Source organism: Aethalodelphis obliquidens, unplaced genomic scaffold (assembly GCF_003676395.1).
Source record: "Aethalodelphis obliquidens isolate GAN/ISIS:26980383/991018 unplaced genomic scaffold, ASM367639v1 scaffold70, whole genome shotgun sequence".
Lineage (NCBI taxonomy): Eukaryota > Metazoa > Chordata > Mammalia > Artiodactyla > Delphinidae > Aethalodelphis > Aethalodelphis obliquidens.
Genome location: NW_020838014.1, coordinates 4,778,956 through 4,803,695, shown reverse-complemented (window position 1 = coordinate 4,803,695; position 24,740 = coordinate 4,778,956). Strand labels below are relative to the sequence as shown.

Sequence of the window (24,740 nt, the reverse complement as noted above, 5' to 3'; positions counted from 1 at the left end):
GTCTGTTTCTGTTTTGAATGTTTGTTTGTTTTGTTTTTTAGATTCCACATATAAGTGAAATCATATGGTATTGGTCTTTCTCTGTCTCACTGGTTTTACTTAGCCTGATACTTTCTATATCTATCCATGTTGTAAAAGGCAAGATTTCATTTTGTATGGATGAGTAATATTCCATTATATATAAATACCACATCTTCTTTATTCATTCATCTATCAGTAGACACATAGGTTGCGTCCATATCTTGGCTATTGTAAATAATGCTGCAATGAATATTGGTGTGCATATGTTTTTTTCCAGTTAGTGTGTTTGTTTTCTGCAGGTACACAGAAGTGAATTTGCTGGATCATACGGCAGTTTGTATTAATTTTTTGAGGACCTGCCATACTGTTTTCCATAGTGGCTGCAACAATTTATGTTCCCACCAGCAATGCATGAGGGTTCCCTTTTCTCCACACCCTCGCCAACACTTGTTCTTTGTTGTCTTTTTTGAGGATAGCCGTTCTGACAAGTGTGAGGTAGCACCTCATTGTGGTTTTGATTTGCATTTCCCTGATGATTAGTGATGCTGAGCATCTTTTCATGTGCCTGTTGGCCATCTCTGTGGCTTCTTTGGACAATGTGTTTTCAGGTCCCCTTCCTATTTTCTAATCAGGTTTTTTTTGTTGTTGTTGTTGCTTTTACTATTGAGTTGTATGAGTTCTTTGTATATTTTGGATATTAACCCCTTATCAGATATATCATTTGCAGATAGCTTCTCCCATTCGGCAGGCTGCTGTTTCATTTCGTTGATAGTTTCCTTCCCTGTGCAGAACCTTTTTAGTTTGATATAGTCCCATTTGTTTATTTTCGCTTTTGTTTCCCTTGCCTGAGGAGGCAGATCCAAAAAAGTATTACTAAGATGGATGTAAAAAAAGCATACTACCTATGTTGATTTCTGGTCTTACAGCACTGTGGTTGGAAAAGATGCATCATATGATTTTAGTCTTTTAAATTTATTGAGACTTGTTTTGTAGCCCAGCATGTTATCTGTCCTGGAGAATGTTCTATGTGTACTTGAAAAGGATGTGTATTCTACTGCTTTTGGATGTAATGTTCTATATATATCTATTAGGGTCATCTGGTCTCATGTATCATTTAAGGCCAATGTTTCCTAATAGATTTCCTGTCCGGATGATCTGTCCATTGATGTAAGTGGGACATTAAAGTCCCCTAATATTATTGTGTTACTGTCACAATTTTTCCCATTATGTTTGTTAATATTTGCATTATGTATTTAAGTGTTCCTATGTTGGGAACATAGATATTTACAATTGTTTTATCTTCTTGTTGGATTGGTCCCTTTATCCTTATGTAATCTCTTTCTCTGTCTCTTATTACAGTCTTTGTTTTAATTTTTTAATTAATTAATTAACTTATTTTTGGCTGTGTTGGGTCTTTGTTGCTGCATTTGGCTGTGTTGGGTCTTCGTTGCTGCATGTGGGCTTTCTCTAGTTGCGATGAGTGGGGGCTGCTCTTCGTTGCAGTGAGTGGGCTTCTCATTGTCATGGCTTCTCTTGTTGCGGAGCACGGGCTCTGGGCACGCAGGCTTCAGTAGTTGTGGCCTGCGGGCTCTAGAGCTCAGGCTCAGTAGTTGTGGTGCTTGGGCTTAGTTGCTCCACGGCATGTGGGATCTTCCTGGGCCAGGGCTCGAACCCATGTCCCTTGCATTGACAGGCAGATTGTTAACTACTGCGCCACCAGGGAAGCCCCACAGTCTTTATTTTAAAGTCTGTTTTGTCTGATGTAAGTATTGCTTCCCCAGCTTTCTTTTTATTTCTATTTGCATGAATACCTTTTTTCCGTCCACTCGCTTTTAGTCTATGTCTTTAGATCGGAAGTGATTCTCTTATAGGCAGCATATAGATGGGTCTTTTTTTTTTTTTTAATCCATTCAGCCACTCTATGTCTTTTGGTTGGAACATTTAGTCCATTCATTGAAAGTAATTATTGATAGGTGTGTACTTATTGCCATTTTGTTCATTGTTTTCTGGTTGTTTTTACAATTCTTTTTTGTTCTTTTTTTCTCCTTTTACTCTCTTTTCTTGTGATTTGATGACTATCTTTAGTGTTATGTTTGGATTCTTTTCTCTTTTTTGTGTATGTATCTATCATAGGCTTTCGGTTCCCATGAGGTTCATATATAACTATATAATGAGTCAATTTTATGAGATTATTTTAAGTTGATGATCTCTTAAATTTGAACACATTATAACAACCCTGCGTTTTTGCTGCCCACCCCACCTTCACATTTAATGTTTTTTGTTTTTTGGTTTTTTTGCAGTACGCGGGCCTCTCACTGTTGTGGCCTCTCCTGTTGCGGAGCACAAGCTCCGGACGCACAGGCTCAGCGGTCATGGCTCATGGGCCCAGCCGCTCCACGGCATGTGGGACCTTCCCGGACCGGGGCACGAACCCGTGTCCCCTGCATCGGCAGGCAGACTCTCAACCACTGCACCACCAGGGAAGCCCACATTTAATGTTTTTGATGTCATATTTTATATCTTTTTATTTTGTGTATTCCTTAACTTTTTACTATAGATATAGATGATTTTATCGCTTTTGTCTTTTAACCTTCCTACTAGCTTTTTGTGTGGTTGACCTTTACTGTATGTTTGCCTTTACCAATGAGATTTTTCCTTTTTGAGTTTTCATATTTCTAGTTGTGGTCTTTTCTGCTTAGAGAAGTCCCTTTAACATTCCTTGTAAAGCTGGTTTAGTGACACTGAACTCTTTTAGCTTTTGCTTGTCTCCTTCATATCTGAATGATAGCCTTTCCGGGTAGAATATTCTTGGTTGTAAGTTTTTTTCCTTTCATCACGTTAAGTACATCATGATGTATTTCTGGCCTGCAAAGATTCTGCTGAAAAGTCAGCTGAAAGTCTTATGTGAGTTCCTTTGTGTGTACTGGTTGCTTTTCCCTTACTGCTTTTAAGATTCTCTTTTTATCTTTAACTTTTGCTGTTTTACTTGCAATATGTCTTGGTGTGACCTCTTTGGGTTCATCTTGTTTGGGACTTTCTGTACTTCCTAAACTTGGATGTCTGTTTCCTTTCTCAGGTTAGGGAAGTTTTTAGCTGTTATCACTTCAAATAAGTTTTCTGTCCCTTTCTCTTTTCTCCTTCTGGCACCCCTATAATGTGAATGTTAGTGTGCCTGCTGTTGTCTCAGAGGTCTCTTAAACTAGCCTTATTTTTTAAAGTTCTTTTTTTTTCTGTTCAGCTTGGGTGAATTTCACTACTCTGTCTTCCAGTTCACTGATGCATTCCTCTGTGTCATCTAATCTCCTGTTGATTCCTTCTAGTGTATTTTTAACATTTCAGTTATTGTATTCTTCAGCTGTTTGAGTCTTCTTTATATTTTCTAACTCTTTGTTGAACTTCTCACAGTGTTCATTCATTCTTCTCTTGAGTTCACTGAGCATCTTTAAGATCATTACCTGAAGTCTTTATTGGTTAGATTGCTTATCTCCACTCACTTAGTTCTTCTTTGGGGGTTTGTCTTGTTCCTTTGTCTGTTATATATTTCTGTCTCCTCACTTTGTCTAATTCTCTATGTTTATTTCTATGTAGCGGGGAGGTTGGTTACGTTTCCTGGTCTTAGAGAAGTGGCCTTATGTAAGAGATGTCCTGTGGGGCCCAGCAGGACTCTCCCCATCCCCTTTGGTGACTAGAGTTATATGCTCTAGGCTGCCCCCCTATATGGACTGCATGCACTCTTCTGCTGTGGCGGAGCTAAGTAGTGTGGGCAGCTGACTCCACTGACTCCACTGACTCCACTGGCTGCCAGCCCTGCTGGCCTGCTGGGGGATGGGGCTGGGTCCCAGCATGTCTCCCTCTAATGTGTTTTAATTCGTATAGGCTTTGATGGTAGGCATTGCTTTCTCTGTTTAAAAGCAGAAAGTTTGCCAGCATACATCAGCCCTTGTGTGCACAAGTTTTCTGTCTTTTGATTTCTTCTCATGTTGTTTTCTCTTGAGTACAGAAGGCTTTTTGAAGTTTTTACTTAAGGGCACACAGCACCTTAGTCTGCAGTCACAGATAAAAGCTTCCATCTCAGGATTGAAGGTGAAACCTGGATACAGCCTTTTCCATTTGCTCAGACAAGTTGTTTTGTTTGTTTGTTTGTGTGGTACGTGGGCCTCACTGTTGTGGCCTCTCCCGTTGTGGAGCACAGGCTCCGGATGCACAGGCTCAGCGGCCATGGCTCACAGGCCCAGCCGCTCCGCGGCACGTGGGATCTTCCCAGACTGGGACATGAGCCCACGTCCCCTATATCAGCAGGCGGACTCTCAACCACTGCGCCACCAGGGAAGCCCCAGACAAGTTTTGATATGAAGTGTGACTAAAATAGTGATACCGTCCCCCAAAAAGTGTGGAAAACATTTTAGCAGTTCCTCTTTGGAGATAAGTTTCAGTGCCCATCTACCAGACTCAAAGGAAAATGTCTTTTAGCTACTTTATGGGCATGGGATTCTCTCCTTTGGCCTCTTGGTTTTCTCGTTTTCAGTCCCTTTCCCTTGTGCGCATTGGCCTTCTCCTTCTCAGTGCTGCTCGTGCCTTTGCTGATGAGCTCTTAGCCCAAGGACTCTGGGGCTCAAAATGAAACCAGTGAAAGTGAGGGGACCTCTTGCCCAGAATCACTGTAAGAAATCATGTCTGGTCTCTGCCCCCATTTGAAAGTTATTAGTTCAGAGTTCTATCCTTTGTGACCTTGATCTATTCTGTTTAGCAAGTATCCATCTCAGGGAACCAAATTATTTTGATAGGCTTGTTCTGAGGAAATGAACCCGTTTTGATTCCTAGTGACCTTCACTTTTCATAATGCTCCCCTGAATGTCTGTTAAGAACAGTGTCTGAATTTCCATCAGCCTCTCTGGTCTGTAGTTTCTGAATGTTTTTCCCATGTAACAGTTAAAAACTAGAAAAAAAAATAAAGTTTACTGTACACATTCAGGAAATAATAAGAAATTCATATTAATAAGAAACTAATGACTATGTCATCATAAATTAGTTGTAATAGAGTTTCTCAACTATGAACTGAGTAACTAGAAAATAATAGGGATTATAAAGAAATTTTTAATGAAATGATCAATAGCGCATTGAAATACCTTTAATCAGACTTTGGAGAATAGATTTAAAAAGACTTGCAGAGTATTAAATAGCTCTAGTAAGAACCTTATTCTCCAAAGCATGCTGTAGGTCTCAGACATATCCTGTCTAAGACAAGAACAGTCAAAGGCAAATGTGGCTTTTGAGCGTGATGTGATATGGGTATCTTGAAAGAGCCAGCCAGAGTAGTGCTGTTAAATAGAAATATAATATGAAACAGGTAAAATTAATTTTAATAATATATTTTATTTAACCTAATATACCCACAGTATTTTCATTTCGACATGTAGTTGATATAGAAAATGTTAATGAGAGATTTTACATTCCCCTTTTCATACTTGACCTTCGAAGTCTGGTGTGTATCTTATACTAACAACACATCTCAGTTTGGACTAACCACGTGGCATGGGCTCGCGAGCCACATTAGCTAGTGGCTACTGAATCGGACTGCACAGATTGAGAGGGAAATGTCTGGTGAAAGAAGGATTTTTAAGTGCAAGAATAAGGGGTTAAAAAGGCAAGTATTTTAGCATGACAGGAAACAGGGAAGTTCAAAAGGAAGTTGATTTAAAGAACAAACGTCTTAATTCTGGATGCACTCATCCAGGAGACAAGGAATAGCTTGACAACTGAGAGCATATGTGAGGCGAGTTCTGTGGAGTTTCTGGGACTGGGGGACCAGGGGGTTTATTGTCTGTTGGGAGTCAGGGGGCTGCAGTTTCAGTCTGAAATAGATGAAGACAGGGAAGCCATGGTGGCATATCTGAGACCAGTAGATTTCTGCCTTCAGCACTCGTGGAAACAGAAATCACTGACGGGGACTGGATGCAGGTGGAATTGACAAGGAAGGACCAAGGCATCTCACACTGTGGCTAACAGTGCAGGCTTTGGAGCTGGCCACCTGTGTCTGGACACCAGCTCTGTCCCGGACCAGCTGAGTGACCACGGTCAGCTTCTGAACCTCTTTGAGCCCCAGTTTCCTCAACTGTAACTTAGTGGTTCTCACTCTTTGAATGCTCTTCCCCACACGCTCAAGCTCACTCCCTCGTTTTTTCTGGGCCCTGCTCACATGCCAGCTGGGACCACCTCACATATAATGGCAACCTCCCTTCTCATTATTAATCATCCTCCCCAATACACTGCTTTATTTTTCTCAGTAGCACTTAACATCACCTGTGATACTTTCCCATTTAACGTGTTCCTCCCTGCCCCGCGTCCCCACCTTCACCAATAATGTAAACTCCAAGCGGGCAGGATTCTGTCTGATTTGTTTAGTGCTGTATCCTCACTGCTTAGTACAGTGCCTGGGACATAGCAGGTACTCAACAAATATTTGGTGAGTGAATAAATGAATAATAAGCCCTACCTCATAGAGTTAAGTTGAGGAATAAATGAGCCTATCCATCTATCTGTCTCTCCATCCATCTATCTATCCATCTATCTATCTATCCGTCCATCTATCTATCCATCCATCTATCCATCCATCTATCTATCCGTCCATCTATCTATCCATCCATCTATCTATCCATCCATCTATCTATCTCTTGGAACAAGTGCCTGGCACACAGTGAGCCTTCAGGAAGTGTGTTGCTGTTGTGGAATATTATTACTGAGGCTGAGTTGGTCTAGGGCTCGTTTGGATTGGATTTATTAAGAGCTAGGTTAAAGAAACGAGCTACACTAAACTTCCTTGAGTGAAAAGACTGGGTGCTCTTCTTTTGATTATCCATGTACCTGGTGAGCATATGTCGTATGCCCAAACTGGGACATGGGGGCTGACAAACAGAATGTTTGTAGACTTAATAGGACAGATTGTTTGACACTAGCCCTGACGTAGACATGTGAGGAGAGTGGCTGCTCTCTGTACTGTGAGCATGTGTGTTTGTGACTCCAGAGACTTAGTTTCGCAGGCTGCCACCGCTCCAGTACCCCAAGTGGGTATCAACTGAAAGTGTGCTGTGATGCTGAAGTGAGAGGAACAAGGTCATGGTCACAAGCCCCTGTCTGCAGGAGAAATCCAGCTGCTCACTTGGGTACAAAAATGCCCAAGGCCCTCCTATCTCCCAGCTTGAATGAATCTTTAACCGAATTGTCGTTATGGTGTCATACACACAGGGGAAAATACCAAGATTTATGTATTTGGGTACTGAAACTTTCAGGGGATTTTTTTTCTCTTTTCATCAAATGAATTTTTGCCTTAACTGCTAAAATCTGCAGCCATGTGGAACCTTGAAGAAATTTTAGGAAGAGAAGGAAGTATTTTAAAATCACGTTGTTCATTTCTAAGAAAAAACTCCAGAAAAACCTTTCCTCCAAATCCCAGAAGAGTGGTTAGCTCGGCTCTCAGCAATGGCATCAGTGAAACAATTGCATCTCCTCAAACCTCAGACAGGGTGTTAACATTGATGAAGGGCTGATATCCTGAGTGGGTGTAAGCTTATCTGGTGCAATGCCCTGAAGCCCACAACATGTGGTAGGTGAAACCCCGCTAAACCTGAAGGGGATGGCGAGTGGGGAGCCAGCAGACCCTCCAGTCTTGCTTTGGTTCTGGAGGCAGGCAGTGAGGAGGAAAGAGTTCTCTTCTGACAGCATATGAGGGGTCCCAGGCCATTCTGCAGCTTCAGTTAAACTTCTCCACCTCTCCTTGCTGAGTCATGGTTCTCCAACCAGGTTCCACAGCGATTTGAGGTATTGCAAAGCTCAGGGTTTGGGGTGACTATCAAATATTGTAATTCTGTCAGGAAGCCCTGCCTTTTATACGACATTTAAGTTGTATTTAAATCAGTTTAGTTAATTCACTCAACAAATATTTATGGAATGTCCTTCATGTGCCAGCAGGGGATGCAGCAAAGATGGAGAACAACCCTGTCTTTGTCCTCATGGGGCTGGCCTGACTATGGGATACCCCTCCGCTCAGATTGGAATTAATTGCCCACTGATTCCATAAAATTTGATTTTTGTGTTCCCATAAAATTTGATTTTTGTGTTCCCATAAAATTTGATTTTTGTGTTCCCATAAAATTTGAACGTCCAGCATTTCTTGGAAACTTAGAAGATCCGGCAATTTGCACGTGTCCACGTGGGTAGGAGCTGAGGGGCCTCTCCCTAGGCGAGCCAGCCTCACTAGAGCTGCAGCCTCCACCGCTCCCTTGTAGGTCACACCTGGCCCGTCTGTGGCTGCTCTGTTGGCTGAACGGCTGGTCTCTATCTCAGGGCTTCATTTGCTAGTTCTCACAGGCTTCTCAGCTGCTCCTGTGATTTTGTGTCCTTATTACCTCTTTGTTTGCCCCTTGTTTTCTCGCCACACACGCCGCTCCAGCTTTTCTTCCTTCCTGCCTTCGAGTCTCTTTTGTCCCCTTACCCTCTCTTACTTTTTCACATGTCACATATTCCTTGCCATCACACATGAGAAGTGCAAACTCTTAGACCTTACTTTCAACTTAGTTTCTTGGTCTTTAATTATGAAACCCTGTCTCATTTTCCACTGAACATCTAAAATTATTTTTAAAAAACAACAGCATTATGAAACTTAGGTTTAAATTTGGGTTCCCAGGTAACATTTGGGAGATTTGGGTTCATCACTATCTTGCTCAGTCAGCTCTTCGCAATTTCCTCATGTATATGAGGATGGGTGTGGGGCGGGCCAGGGTCCTCTGAGGACCTGTCCAGCCCTGACATTCAGTGATTCGTTGACCACTGAGCTTATGCTTCACTTCTAGGTTTCAGAGGTGTGCTTGGCTCCCGACTAGAATGGTTTGACTTTTCTCATTCCCAACATCTGCTATTCCCATACGTTCTAGAAATTGCATTCTGACATACCTGTATCACGTCACTGTCTTTAATGGCCATATACCACATAGCTAGCCAAATAAGAAGCAATGGTTAAAAGTCAGACCATCTGGGTTCAAAAGCAGTGTCACTACTTAATTAGCTAGTCAGTTAACGTTTGTGTGTCACAGTTTCCTCATCTGCAAAATAGGGTTAAAAATAACAGCTGCTTAATATGGTTTTTCTTTTTAATTTTTTTTTTTTTTTTTTTTTTCTTTTTTTTTTTTTTTTTTTTTGGCTGTGTTGTGTCTTTGTTGCTGCGTGCAGGCTTTCTCTAGTTGCAGCCAGTGGGGGCTACTCTTCGTTGTGGTGCACAGGCTTCTCATTGTGGTGGCTTCTCTTGTTGCAGAGCACGGGCTCTAGGAGCACAGTCTTCAGTAGTTGTGGCACGCGGGCTCAGTAGTTGTGGCTCACGGGCTCTAGAGCATGGACTCAGTAGTTGTGGTACACGGGCTTAGTTGCTTCGCAGCATGTGGGATCTTCCCGGACCAGGACTCGAACCTGTGTCCCCTTCATTGGCAGGCAGATTCTTAACCACTGTGCCACCAGGGAAGTCCTGATATGGTTTTTGAGAGGATTTGCTGAATACATATTTGTAGAGTTCTTCCAGCTGCCTAGTAGATAGTAAGTGCTATATAAGTGTTTGATTAAATAAACTAAAAATAGCAGTCAATCTAAATCCCAGGACCCGGGACTTCCCTGGTGGTCCAGTGGATAAGAATCCACCTTCCAATGCAGGGGACGTGGGTTTGATCTCCAGTTGGGGAGCTAAGATCCCACGTGCCGTGGGGCAACTAAGCCCGCATGCTCTAGAGACCATGCGCCACAACTAGAAAGCCCACGTGCCGCAACTACAGAACCTGCGCACTCTGGAGCCCGCATGCCACAACTAGAGAGCCTGTGCGCTGCAACTACTGAGCCTGCGTGCATGCTCTAGAGCCCACGCGCCATAACAAAGAGCCTGCACGCCGCAATGAAAGTTCCTGCGTGCTGTAACTAAGACTCAACGCAGCCAAATAAATAAATAAATATTTTTTAAAAGAATCCCAGGACTCGAGTGAAAATGCGCAGAGGAATTTGTGACTGGGAGTTGGGGGAGGTCCCATTTCATTAACCCAGTAGTTACAGTTACCATATTTTCTAAATCAAAAATCAGGTCACTTTGTCTGCAAAATATTTGAGTTCCACTTCGGACTTCAAGCCCTGTGAGAAGAACTATCAAAACTGGGTATAATGATGATGTTTTTTAAGACTGCAAGAGTCTTTGAAATTGGAAACAAACACAGTACATATAGGTATTAGGTACCCTCATATCTTTCAAAAGAAAAGATCATTCAGTATTCTTCCAAACAAATGAACCTCTAACAGTTATAAAAATTCTGTCTAGCACAGAATATCTGTTTAGGCAATCACTGATACATTTTCCCCCTACCTCTATCTCTCTCTACTTCGAAACAGCAAAAACTCACTCTATGCCCAGTTCTCACACAGCCAGGGTCACCTACAGTGAATGCATTGATGGTGGCCTGAATCATTGAAAGAAAAAGAGGGAAAACCCTGTTGAAAGCCTACTTCATTTCAGCCATGTGTAAAGACTCTCAGTCTTATTCAAACCTCAAAACAATCTTTTGTGGTAGGCATTATGATTTGTTTTTTAGGCTGAGGAAACCTAGTGTGGCGAGAACTTTTGAAGGTTCACCCTGGGCGCATCTGCCTTGAAAGTCCGTGCCCTTTTCATTCTGCCCTCTGGCATGGTAAGGTAGCATCCCTGTGGTCCCTTTTCTGACCATTCACTGTTACCAGCAAAGTAAGCAACTCACTGCTGACTCCTTTCCTTAGCTGCTGTTTGTTTGCTCATTCTTTCATTCGTTCAGGGTGTGTGACCTTGAGAAAAAAATTCACTCTCCTTTCTCCTATTCTTTTTCATTGGAAACAGTCATATTGGTAACTTACCTTAGGATCAGTCTTGGAGGTGCAACAGAAAAGACTTTAGGAAGGAAATGGTAGACATAGCATCTACAAATGTAATGGATCCCAAATCTGTATCTTCCCCTGGGAACCCGCAGACCTGTGGACCCCGCAGCCTCCTGGACAGCTCCACGCAGATGTCTTGCAAGTCGCTTATGCTTAGCATCCATCAGTCAGCTGACGTCTGGGTGAAGAGGGGGAGGAGAGATGGCCAAGCAGACAGAGGAAGAAGTGCCTCTGAGGAGGCAGGTCCTGAATCAGGAAGGCGCTGGGCGTGTCTGAGGAAATAAAAGCAGTTCCAAAAGGCTCGAAGGAAGAGAGCAAGGGGGGAACGGGTGGGGAATGAGGCTGGAGAGGCAGGCAGGGGCCAGACCACAGGGTCTGTGAGTGAGGGGCTGGGCCATGTCAGGTCTGTTCTGGTCCCTCAGCTACCATAAACTTGCTGAGTGACCTTGAGCAATTGATATGTCTCCCGGGGCCTGAGAGATGGAGTTAGCAACACCACTGCACGGGGATGTGGAGAGGATTAAAAAGGGACACAAGTACGTGAACACGTAACTGGCAGAGGGTAAGCATTCAGTAACATCTTCTTCCATTTTTCTTGGGGCCCTGTCCTTTCACCTGTGAAATGGGGGTAATTTGACTGACTAATTGTTGGAGTTTCTTCCAGCTCAAAATGACTATGATTGTTTCTGAACTGGTCTCCCCCTTTTTCCACCGTTAGCTCCATTCCAGACTTTTCTTCTTCCTGTTCTCAAGCCCAGGAAACATCACCTTCCCCTGGGAAAGACAGAAGCCAGCTTTATGCAGCCAGGGAGGGGCAGTTCAACTGAGACCTCTTCTCTTCCTCCACCACCCTACTTACTCTCATCCGTTCATTCATCTATTCACGTACAAGACATTTCGAGCCGCCACTATTGTGTGTGGATAGACTCTCACCCCTCAAATCTTATTCCTTTTCATGCCTTTTCATGGGCTCTGGTTGATTGGGAGAAACAGTGCATGGTCAGGAAAGCCACAGAAGGATGCTGGTGTATTGCAGGCAGCCTCCCTGGATTAAGGGAGGTGTTCTGAAAATCCTTGCACGTAGACAAATGGGGCGTATTTGCTTCTTATTTGAAATTACTGGATACAATTGCCTGCAATTGGTCTATTTAATATTTTTGATTTTTCCTGTACTCTGTCAATTACCCTGATTGCTTCTAGGTAAAAACTTCAATCAATCAAGTTTTAATTTCTCTTTTATGTCTCTCCCCTAACAGCTGCTCTTCTCTCTTAATAAGAAAGTCAAGTCTGGAGCACGATGCATTGAAGCCCATTTTGGGGTATCAAGAATATCCCAATCTAGTAGTAATAGTAAATGTTTAACAACTGGATTGATGTGGAGGAGGTGGGCGGTTCTGATTTGAAGCATGAGTCACTTTCTCTGCTATAAATACTACCCCTGTGGTGCACTCCAAGCTCTCCAGGCTTCCCTGAACGGAGTCCGGCAGAGAGGCTAACAGTTGGTTCCAACACGAGACCGTAATCTTCATCACACTCCCTGACTTCCTTCCTGGTCATTCTGATTTCAGTTAATGGCACCTCAGTCAGCCAGGAGAGAGGCCTGGCAGTCACCATTAACTCCTCTCATTCAATCACTAAATCCTGTTCATTTCCCTCTCAAATGTAGAGTCTGTCCACTTATCCATCCCCACCGCCGGCGCCCTGGTCTGGTCTCCCGGTCCAGCCTTCTTTCACTGCTCCCGCACTGACTGCCCTTCTGGGTTTTCTCTGCCCTCCATCCTTACCCTGTTGACCAGTGTCCACCCTGCAGACAAAGTCAACCTACTGAAACTTAAATGTCATGCCGGTCTTCCCTGTCCGTGACCTTCCCTTGCCATTAGGATAAATTCCAAACGCTTAGCGTATTTTACCGGACATGGCCCAGCCCCTCACTCACAGACCCTGTGGTCTGGCCCCTGCCTGCCTCTCCAGCCTCATTCCCCACCCGTTCCCCCCTTACTCTCTTCCTTTGAGCCTTTTGGAACTGCTTTTATTTCCTCAGACACGCCCAGCGCCTTCCTGATTTAAGGCCTGCCTCTTCAGAGGGGCTGCTTCCTCTGTCTGCTTGGCCATCTCTCCTTCCCCTCCTCACCCGGCTGTCAGCTTGCAGACTCCTCTTATCTTCCGGCGGTTTGCTGTCCTGTGTCAATTTCAGCGTGATTTGCTAGGAAAGGCCTTTGCCTGGGTGGCTCTCCTTGTCTGCTCAGTGTCTCCTCCCTTGAGGGCCTGGAGTGACACCTGTCTTGTTTGCCGCCATATTCCCAGCATTGCCCACAGTACCTGGCACGTAGTTGGTGCTCCCTAAATGTTGAATCCATTTCTTGGATTTCTGTGGGCCCCAGTTCCCTATTAAAGAATAAACTCTTACAGGGTCAAGCATGTTCTCCTTCCTATACTTTTTATCAGCACTTTATCAGCTTAGTACAAAAAGTAGCTAATGAATAATTTTACCACTAAATTTAATCATTTTCCCCCCACAAGGCATCTTGGAAGATAATTTTCTGCTTTTGATCAAGTCATGTTGTCTTCCCTAACCAATTTCTTTTTTTTCTCCTAGATTTCATTAGCTGTGATTCCCAAGTAATATATGGAGCTGTGAACAAGAGTGTAACTTTATACACATCAAGTTTTAAACCCTTTAAGGAGATTGTGTGGAAAAGAGGAAAGGATAAAGTTGTAGAATGGGATGACCAATCTGAAGTCAGAGCTTTTCTATCTTTTAAAGATAGAGTTGACTTAGACACTGTGTCGGGTAACCTCACAATCAACAAGTTAACACCATCGGACGAAGATGAGTACGGAATTGAATCCCCAAGTGTTAGAAATAACACCAAGTTCACCCTCAGAGTGATCGGTGAGTATGCCATAAATGGGTTTGTTCAAATGGCAGATTTCTAACTGTTTTAAGAGACTAATACTAATCATTGGTTTATGAGAAATAAAAATTAGTCATCACCTGTTGTCAGGGTTTTCCTCTCTTTCCGGTACACAGGAGCCACTTTCAGCTCCCTTGTCATCCTCTTGGTGAGGAGAGGATGTGACTGAGGTCAGGAGAACAGCACACGTTGGGCAGAGCTGCTGGCAGCAGCATCCCTTGTCTTGCTGGGAACGGGAGAGGGATGTAGTGGCATCAGTGAGCTCAGAACTCTGAACCATGGGTAGTTGGTGCTCTATAAATTAAAGTTCCTGCTTCCCCTTGCAGCTCACACAGGAGGTGGGGTTTTTTTTTTCCCCCTCTTACCACTTTAAACTGGAACTGGGGATAGGATACAGGTTCCTCTGTGCTTCTCGCTGATGTTTCCAGGTTATTCTCCTTCCCTCATCTCTAAAGCACTTTCCTTGTTGCAGTCATCCGGAGGCTGATGGGTACACTTTAATGTTTCTTTTTTTCCCCAGTTTTATTGAGAAATAATTGACATCCATCACTGTACAAGTTGAAGGCATACAGCATGGTGGTTTGATTTACATGCATTGTGAAATGATTACCACGATAGGTTCAGCTAGCATCCGTCTTCTCATATAGATACCATAAAAAGAAAAGAAAGAAAAAAGGAAAAAAATGTGCTTCCTGTGATGAGAACTTAGTATCTTCTCTCTTAACAACTTACCTACATACCACACAGCAGTGTTAGCTATAGGCATCATGTAGCACATTGTATCCCTAGTGTTCACATATTTTATAACTGGAAGTTTATACCTTTTGACCACTTTCCGCCAAATCCCCTTCCTCCCACCCTCCACCTCTGGTAACCACAAGTCTGATCTCTTTTTCTATGAGCTTGGTTTTTTTCTTTTTACATTCCACTAAATCTAAAAAGATTTCTAGAGATTTCTCTCTTCTTAGAGATCATACAGTATTTGCATTCTCAGTCTGATTTATTTCACTTAGCATAATGCCTTCAGGGTCTATCTATGTTGTCACAAATGGTAGGATTCTCTCACTTTTCTTTTATGGCTGAATAATAGTCCATTTATATACACCACATCTTCTTTATCCATTCATCTGTTGATGGACACTTACAATGTTTCCATGTCTTGGCTATTGTAAATAGTGCTGCTAAGAACATCACCCCAATATTTCCTGATTGTTTTAGTGCCTGGTTCCTTTTCACTGTTTCTGATGTTCCTGCTGTCATAGTTCTTGGTGCTTTTGTAATATTTAAATAAAAGTTCTTTCTAATATCCTGACTTCTTAGTCCTTGATCTCCTCTCCTGTAATGATCTTCTCCTTCACTCTGTCTTACCTCTCCCCACAGATATAATGTAGAACTTGTCTTTACCAGTGATTCCATTCCCTCCATCACCTCAGTATCTCAGTTCCACTTCCTCTGCTGGAAGCTCAGTTCCTCTGCTCTGCCAACTCTGACAGTCCTTCCCCCACTGATGTCCTCCCTGCCCTCTTTCTGCGCCCCAGTGCCGTGCTCACTTCCTGGGCTCACTCTGTTGCAGACACACCCAGCTTCTTTGCTCCTTTTCTGATTGGTCGTGCTCAATGATTGAACTTTGACTGGACGAGCCCAGTCCAGCCAGGTGCAGTCCAACGTTCTGTGCTCATGCCTTGTAGCTGCAGAAAAGCACATCACCTTGCAGAGTCCCACACTTTAAAATTCTGATGATTTACTGCAGCTAAACCCAATATATTCCTAGTGTCTTCACTCACCCACTCCCAGCAGTTTACCTTTTCTCTCCTCAAACCTTGAACACCTCCTTCTCCAGACCCACTGCTCAGCTGAAGGCTTTGCTTCTTGTTTCACTGAGGAAAACGAGCAACCAGAAGAGAACTTCGACAAGCTCTCACCACCAGCCTATCTGCTTACCTGTGCCTGACCCTGTATCCCCTGTTCTCTACCATTCCTGTTCGGCAGTTCTTACTTTCAGCTTGCTGAGTTCTCATCTGGAGCCAAACCCTCTACTTGTGCCCTGGATCCCACCTCCTCTCATTATACTCAGGGATGTCACTTCTGTAATTCTACCCACTCTCTCCTTACAGTAATTTCCTCCACGAGATAATGACTCATTCCCATCAGCATACAAATAAGCGATTATCTGTACCATCATTGCAAGCCCTCTTCTGGCCCCTCTACTCCTCCACCTACCACCCACTTTTCTGCCTTCAGTTTATAGAGAATCTACTGGAAGAGCTGTCTACATACCCCCTTTCTCCTATTCACTTTTAAGCTACTCCAAACGGGCTTTCATCCCCACTGCTGTACCCAAACTCCTCATGACTTCCTCATGAATAAATCCAGTGACTCATTCTCCATCCACATGTTTCTCTCAGAAGTTTTTGAAACAGCTAATCACTCCCTCCTCTGTGAAACATCTTCACCTTAGCATCCGGGCACCACCCGACTCTAGTTTCCTTTTAAGTCACTAACAGTTCCTTCTCAGTTTCCTTTGTTGGTTCGTTCCCTTATCCCCTTGCATCCCCCAACCTCTTTTTTTTTTAATTTATTTTTGGCCGCGTTGGGTCTTCGTTGCTGCGTGCGGGCTTCCTCTAGTTGCGGCGAGCGGGGTCTACTCTTCCTTGCGGTGCGTGGGCTTCTCATTGCGGTGGCTTCTCATGTTGTGGAGCACAGACTCTAGCCACATGGGCTTCAGTAGTTGCAGCACACGGGCTCAGTGGTTGTGGCACGCGGGCTCTAGAGCGCAGGCTCCATAGTTGTGACGCACGGGCTCAGTTCCGTGTCCCCTGCATTGGCAGGCAGACTGCTAACCACTGCACCACCAGGGAAGTTCCTCCCCCAACCTCTTAACATTGGCGACTTCAAGGCTTAAGCCTTGGACCTCTTCCCTTCTCTGCCTGCATTCACACCCAGGTGGGTGGGCTTATCACATGTCAGGGCTTTAAATAGCATTCAGTGCTGATAGTGCATAGATTTAGAGCTCTAGCCCAGACCTCCACTGAGCTCCTTAGGTGTTTATCTGACTGCCTCCTCTGTCTCCACTCAGATATCTAAGTGGCCTCTCAAATCTCACATGTCCAGAAGTGAGCTGATGACCTTTCCCTCAAAACCTGTTCCTCCCCAAGCCTTCCCCCTCTTGGTTAATGGCAGCTCCATCCTTGCAGTTGCTCAAGCTGAAACCTTGGTATCATCCTTGACACCTCTCTTTCTCTTGAACACCATATTCCCTCCACCAGAAAATTTTGTTGGTTCTGCCTTCAAAATATAACCAGAATCTGACCACCTCTCATCATGTCCTCTGGTCTGATCCAGGACTGCTTCATTCTCACCTGGAGGATTGCAATAGCCTGCTAATTGGTCTCCCAGCTTCCACCCTTGCCCCTCTACAGTTTAATTTTAAACACAGAAGCCAGAGTGGTCTTCTTAAAACAGAAGTCAGATCACATCACTCCTCTGCTTAGAACTTTCTAGTGGCCCCATCTGACTCTGAGTTACAGCTAAAGTCTTTACAGTGGCCTACAAGGCTACATGAGATCTGGCCCCTGTGACCTCCCCTTGCTTTTCTCAGATGTCCTAGTAATGCTTTTGCCTCATAGCTGCCTTTTCTCTGCCGCCACCCAGCACAGCTCAACCTGTACCCATCTGTCCCCTCTCCTGCGTCACAGTTTCACTTGTTTTATCCAAGATGTGGGTATAGTTCTAGGCCTACTTCCTCTATGTTAAAGGGTGTTTTAGGAAGATCCAACTGGTGGCAAACTCTGTAAGATGGTTTCCAGGGGATGGAGAAGAGGCAGAGTGCAATATAGCAGTTCAAGTCTGAGCTGTTTGAGGTGGTCTCAGTGGAACAGGATATAGCTGGGTGAATAGCTGTCCCTCACCGGTTCAGCTACCCAGTATCAGAGACAGTGGGAGGGAGAGAGAATTTCTCTGTTGTTCACCGTTGTACCCCCAGAGCCCAGCAAAGGATTTGAATAGGTAATGGGCACTCAGCAGATATGGAAGCAATTGATCAGGATGATTGGGAGGTGGGATGTACAATTTAGAGTAATGGGGGGGGGGCTCTCAGACTGGGTGACTGGTTTGTCCAGGAGATGATGAACTCCTTTTAGATAAGTGAAGCTTGTTAAGGTGTGCAGGCATCCTGTTAGAAGGATCAAGCAATGCCTTTGAAGAAGCAAAAATCCTTAAAACCTGCAAGCTGGAGATTTGGCAGTTGTAGGGCAAGCAAACAAAAAGATTGATTCAGAATTTAAATTAGAATAGAATGCATTTTACGAGCCCCTGTATAGGGTTTGTAAAACTGAATTCAAAACATTTAAGTTTCTCTTTTTAAAACTTGATGAAATGTTTAAAAGTAATAATTTTTAAATAATTTAATTGTAAAAATTCCATGGGAACTCAACAAAGGTGCTTGATTTTGGTAGTGAGACTAACTGGATAGTCCCTAGGAAGCTCAGCAAAGGCCTGCAGAGGAGCAAGGTGCAGGGGAGGCAAGTTTCAATCAGGAGGCACTGAGTGATATTGGCCGTTAATGTGTTGACTTCAAGTTCTGGTTTGGGAATCTGGGTTTTAGCCTGTGGGAGTGGAGAGCCACTGTATCTGATACTGGAGCAGAGAAGTGCCTTGATGAAATATATTTCTGGAAGGTTAATCAGATGGGAGGTATTTACGGTGGATTAGGAAAAGGAGACGCCAGGTTGGAAGCTACTGTGATCATCCAGGTAGATAGAGGTGTTAGTAGTAGATGTTTGGAAAGGAAAGAATCAGAAGACACTTCCAAGAAAGAGTTAATAAGATTTAGATTTTGGTTATAAAAATACATACGTGAATGTCAAAACGATTAGTCATACTTTTGTTTTTAGAAATGAGGAAGTCATACTTCCATGATGGTGTGTTAAGACTAAACTAATAAGACTCAGTAATCTTCCGGAGACACCAGACCCTTTCAGAAAGGATATTTTAGACAGGGGGATTTCCTGGTACCTGTAGGTTCAGAGCATCTATGTCCTTCTGTGTAAGTGAACATCTGGCTTTCCTCCTTCCCTCAAAGTCCCCTTAAAAATTTCCACCATCAGCGTTTAATAGTCCTTGCCCATCCTCTTATAACCTTTATTGCATGGAGGCTGGTAATGTTCATATAAGTACAATTAACTGCTCTATCCTTAAAAGGTCTGGACTGGCATATGACTTTTTATTAAAGTTTATGGAAATATAGAAATGTCATCAGATATGTATAAGAAATTCTCATTTTTTACAGAATAGTGAGCTGAACTCATTAATTATAAATTGACTAAGTTGTCTTAGGGCTGAAGTAGGCACATTTCCTGCCAGTTGCTTAAGGCACAGATGTAACTAACATTTGTTAGATTATAGCTGTGGTAAGTCCCGTCATGGGCAGTGGGACATTGGCTGAACTAGATCAATAAACTAGAATCTGTAACAGAACAGGTGAACTTTTCATCTTCCAAACTCAAACTCTGTACCCATTAAACGCGAACTCCCCATTCCCCCCTCCCCCAGTTCCCTGGCAACTACCATTCTATTTTCTGTCTCTAAGAATCTGGCTACTGTTAAGAACCTCCTACCAGTGGAATCGCGTAAGATTTATTCTTTCGTGACTGCCTTATTTCACTTAGCATAACATCTTCAAGGTCCATCCATGTTGTAGCATGTGTCTGAATTTCCTTTCTTTTAAGACTGAGTACAAATGTGATTTTGAATGATCCTGGTTAGGATTATCTGTGGTGGGTTTCCAGTAGACCATGGGATTCTGAAGTGATTATTAGAAGAGGCTCCAAGTTGCTACTTGAGCACTGGGTTCAGCAGTCATTTCTGCTCAGGACCTGTTCTTGACCAAATCATGAAGCATGGCTTCTGGGCCTTCCAAGTGTCCCCTCACCTTCCTTATCCATTTTCCCTTGAAACCAAGCTTCGTTGGTGCCTGCTTCTGCCGCGACTCACCACTCGTCACCCTGCTTACTGATAGCAGGTAGTCTGCAGTGAATACACACTTGTGTGTGTGTATGTCTTAGAGTTCTTTTAACTAAAGAACACAGCTTGAAGGCAGCATGTAATGCATTATGTGAGCTAGATTAAACTGAAAACTTGAGGAAACGCCAAGCAGAAAGCAAAGTCGTGTGTGACTCAGGTCTAACAAGACAGGCTGGGTGTGTTATTTAACTGAGCCAGAAAGAAGTCAGGAGGAGAAGAGGGAGGCAAGATGAGTTGAACATATTTATTTTTTAGATTATCAAGTGGGGCTTGTGTTCCTTTGTCTTAGAAAATATTTTAAATGACAGCATAGTATCGCATCATCTTGATGAACTTTAATTCGCTTTTTAGTAGATGTTTGCAAGGTATTGAAATTTTATTATCCAAATGCTACCATGACCAATTTTTGTATATTCCATATATTTTTACAGGTTTCTCAAATCTCTTGTGATTAGTTTTTGGTGGAAAGGAGAGATGCAAGAAGGTATATGAATTAATAAACCACTGACTAATGGGGTGAGCCGATTGGCTTTGAGGTTAAATTTAGAGGGTGATAATGGCGTGTCATGACTTTTGTCTTATCCATCCTTGCAACTCCAGCTGCCTTAGCCAGCAGGAGGTGCTTCCAGAATAAACCTGGGGGTGAGGCCTCTAGACCGACAGGGCTGTGACAAGTGCCATGCCCTCCTCTACCTCAGAGCAGGGCCAGCCCACAGTACAGCTCCTCAGAACCTTTTGCAAAATCCTTTGAGTCAGGTGTGCTTTGGAATTCAGCCTTCTTCAGATTTTAGAAAGGCAATAGATATAAACTGTTTCCTCTGTGTGTGTTAAGAAGCACTTCACTTAGTTGCGGAGAGCCGCTTACTCAAGCATGTAAATATTTTTAGTAAAACATGGTAATAAATATTTGTGAAAAATCTTTTGGCTTTCGGAACTCTTTGGACTTCAGAATTGAGGATAAGGGATTTGGGGCCTGTATCTATGCTGAATTTGAGCAGATAGATCTGACCCAGAAGAAGAGAGAATTCTCTCCCCTTGGTGCTCAAGGGGGTGGACTGCTCGTCTTTTCAAGCTCATAAGGAAGTTGGGAGCTCTTTCTTTTCTTCTTTTTTTTTTTTTTTTTTTAATTTTTGGCTGTGTTGCGTCTTTGTTGCTGCGCGCGGGCTTTCTCTAGTTGTAGCAAGCGGGGTCTAGTCTTCATTGTGGTGCACGGGCTTCTCATTGCAGTGGCTTCGCTTATTGTAGTCCACAGGCTCTAGGGTGTGGGCTTCAGTAGTTGTGGCACACGGGCTCAGTTGCTCCGTGGCATGTGGGATCTTCCCGGACCAGGGATTGAACCCGTGTCCCCTGCATTGGCAGGTAGATTCTTAACCACTGTGCCACCAGGGAAGTCCCTGGAAGCTCTTTTTGAATTTGCAGATGAGGAGTCTAAATATTACTCTTTTCTGTACTAAACATTACTTTTTTTTTTTTCCCAGAGTCTCTTCCATCACCAACACTATCTTGCACATTGACTGATGGGAACATTACACTCCAGTGCATGATCCTGGAAGATTACAACACCCATCTAGAACTCATACAGTACTCCTGGGACTGTCCTTCAACAGTACAGTGTCAGAGTGGCTCAAAACCATCTGAAGCGTATGTTACAGCGGAAGGTGATCTTTCACAGGAAATTCAGTGTATCATTAGCAATCCATTATTCAGAAGGACAACATCAATCATTTTGTCAACCTGTGTCCCAAGTGGTAAGTGACTACGTGTGTCATGGTAGAGATCCTATATACAAGTGGGGTTCATGGACCTACATACAAGTAGTGGTTCATGAATTTCATACCACAGATGCAGTAACTAACATACATTTCATAAATTTGAAACTTAAATTGAGTTACAGTTTTTACAGACACTCTATTACAGATATAAAGCTAATATTTTTTAGTACTTTCTGTGTCAAGTACCATTCTAATACATATGTTAATTAATTCCATCCCCACGCAATCTAGTAATTATCCTTATTTCATGAGGAGAAACCAAGACATAGTTGGGAGTTTAAGTTGCTTGTCCAAGGTCAACAGCCAGTAAGTGGTAGAGCCTGGTTTTGAAATCAGGCCATCTGGCTTCAGAACCCATGCTCTTAATTATTCACAATACTACTTCCTAATATCCTTCATTACCATTGTGTTCTTCAAGGTTGCACACGTGCAACAGGAAGGTGCCTTCAGGGACTTCCCTGGTGGTCCAGTGGTTAAGACACCAAGCTCCCAATGCAGGGGCCCCAGGTTCGATCCCTGGTCAGGGAACTAGATCCCACATACATGCTACAACTAAGAGCCCGCATGCCGCAACTAAGAGCCCTCATGCCGCAACTAAAAGACCCCACACGCGGCAACGAAGATCCTGTGTGCTGTAACTAAGACCCGGCACAGCCTAATTAATTAATTAATTAATTTTTTTAAAAAAGTGCATTCAATACGTTTGTCTAGGCTAACACTCGGTTAATAGCATGACAGTCTATCTCGGCTCTGGTCTTTTTATGTTGCTTAAGTATCATGTATATTTGTAATTTACAATTCTTCTTATCTGTTTTATACATTATACCCCCAGTTTATAAACAGACGGATCAGTAATTTGAAAGTGGTTCACTAAAGCATAAGAGATGAAAATAGTAAATACTGTATTTCAGGATAATATCACAATTGTGAGGTGTGAACAGGATTCTAGGGCAGATAAAAAACGTGAGTCTCCTTGGGCTGGGGTAGGGTGATTCTGCGAATAAATTTTTTTCTTTTTTTTTTAATATTTATTTAGGTCACTTAAGTAATGGAAATAGAATAGAAATTTAAGTCTTCTGATTTCTGGAGTTTTTTTCCATGACACCATCCTGACTCTTTATATTATGTATCTCAAAATAAATCAAATAAAAAAAATTTTTTTGGACTCATTCACAGGAATTGGCTAGTGAGAACCATACCATGTTAAATGAAAGTACAGACTGTGGAAGATTTTGTAGGACTGAAGATCAAGTTTCTTCAGTAAATAAATTATAAGGGGAGTAAAAAGAGAGGTGATGGGGGGACTTAAAGTTTAAGGAAATTTAAGAAACATATTAATTAATTGCAATGTATGGACCTTATTAGGTCTTGATTCAAACAGAAAAGAGTGAAAAACAGGAGCAATTTAAACAGTGATTCCATGTTTGATGATGTTGAACACAATTTTTTAAGTCTGACGATGCCATGGTTATGTTTTACAAAGAATCCTTATCTTTCGGAAATACATACTGAAATGCTTATAGCTTAAAAATTGTGCTCTCTGGAGTCAAACAGGGGCTCGCACCTCTAATTGCTCCATAGCAAGTGGGAGGGGAGAAGGAGAGGGATGGAGCCTGGTCCTCCCCTTTAAAGATCAAGTGTGGCATGCGTCAATTCCATTCACACCCCCTTGGCCAGTCTGAGTTCATGGCCACATCTAGCTGAGGGGGGCTGAGAAGTGCCATCTTTTGCTGGCCATGTGCCCAGTTAAAACACAGGGGTTCTCCTCCCGGAGTGAAAAGGAGAGATTGCTTATTGGTGAACAGCAAATGCTTCTACCACAATATACTACAAAATGAATATAACTCATACAATTTTAAAACATATACAAAATCTAAAAAACTTAAAGAATGACATAAGTAGTAAAAACAGATAGAGGTTCTAATTTTTTTTGCACCTCATTGCTCATCTTATGTTCTCCCTGGGGTTATGTGCCTAATTTGGAAACTCGGTCTAAGCAAGAGAAGATGGTGTCTTGGACTAGCAGAGTTGGGAGAAGTGGTTCCGATTAGGCTACGTTTGGAAAGTAGAAACAGGATTTTCTAATGGTTTGAGTGGAAGAAAGGTGTCTAAAAAGAAATACTCAGACGACCCCTAGATTTCTGGCACAAGCAACGGAATGAATTGTGTTGCTATTGGACTGGAAAGCAGGGGAACAGCAGGTGTGTGGAAGAAATAGAGTTTGGTTTGGGACCTGTTGTTTGAGATTCCCGTTAGATTTCAAATGGAGACGTCAAATACGGTCCTCTGATTTATGAGTCTAGGTCTCTCGTGAGTGGTTAGGGCTGGAGATGGAGACTTGGGCATAATCAGAGTACAGGAGGCATTTAAAGCCTTGGGACTAGAAGAGATCATGTGGAGGAAGCAGTCGTCAGAGAGGGGTGCTGAGACTGAGTCCTGAGGACTCCCGCATGTAGGGGCTGTTAAGGGCAGAGGATCCAGCAAAGGAGACTGAAAAGGATCGCTAGGGAGGAAGGCAGAAAACCCCAAAAACTTGGTATCTCCAAAGCCGAGTGAAGAGAGAGCGAGCAGCTGTCAGTGCACCGGCCAGGTCAAGAAGGAAGAACGTCATTAAGAACTTGTATCTTTGTTGTTTCATCTCCCCTAAATCTCTGCTGTCCCAAAGCGATGACGGCATCTGGCATCATCCCGTGGGAGAAAGGATTTTGGAAGGGACTGTATCAAGTAGCGTTAGATTCAGCTGTTTAAAAAATTTTTTTTAAATATCAGTGACTTAAAAATGTAGATTACTTCTTTCATGCTAAAAAAAAAACATTGGGGAGGGAGGGATAAATTATGAGTTTGGGATTAAAAGATACACACTATTGGGCTTCCCTGGTGGCACAGTGGTTGAGAGTCCACCTGCCGATGCAGGGGACACGGGTTCGTGCCCCAGTCCGGGAGGATCCCACGTGCCGCGGAGCGGCTGGGCCCGTGAGCCATGGCCGCTGAGCCTGCGCGTCCGGAGCCTGTGCTCCGCAACGGGAGAGGCCACGGCAGTGAGAGGCCCACGCACAGCAAAAAAAAAAAAAAAAAAAAAAAA

At 43.2% G+C, this 24,740-nt stretch overlaps 1 protein-coding gene across 1 annotated transcript in view; it reads left to right on the top strand.

Moving 5' to 3' along the window:
* CD58 (CD58 molecule) overlaps nt 1-24,740 on the top strand; it is a gene marked incomplete at its 5' end in the record, with an annotated part of 38,869 nt that overhangs the window by 8,864 nt on the left and 5,265 nt on the right. Inside the window, 2 exons of the mRNA XM_027091045.1 lie at nt 13,547-13,843; nt 21,365-21,634. Coding sequence (XP_026946846.1) covers nt 13,547-13,843; nt 21,365-21,634 — 567 coding nt within the window. The remainder of the gene's footprint in view (nt 1-13,546; nt 13,844-21,364; nt 21,635-24,740) is intronic.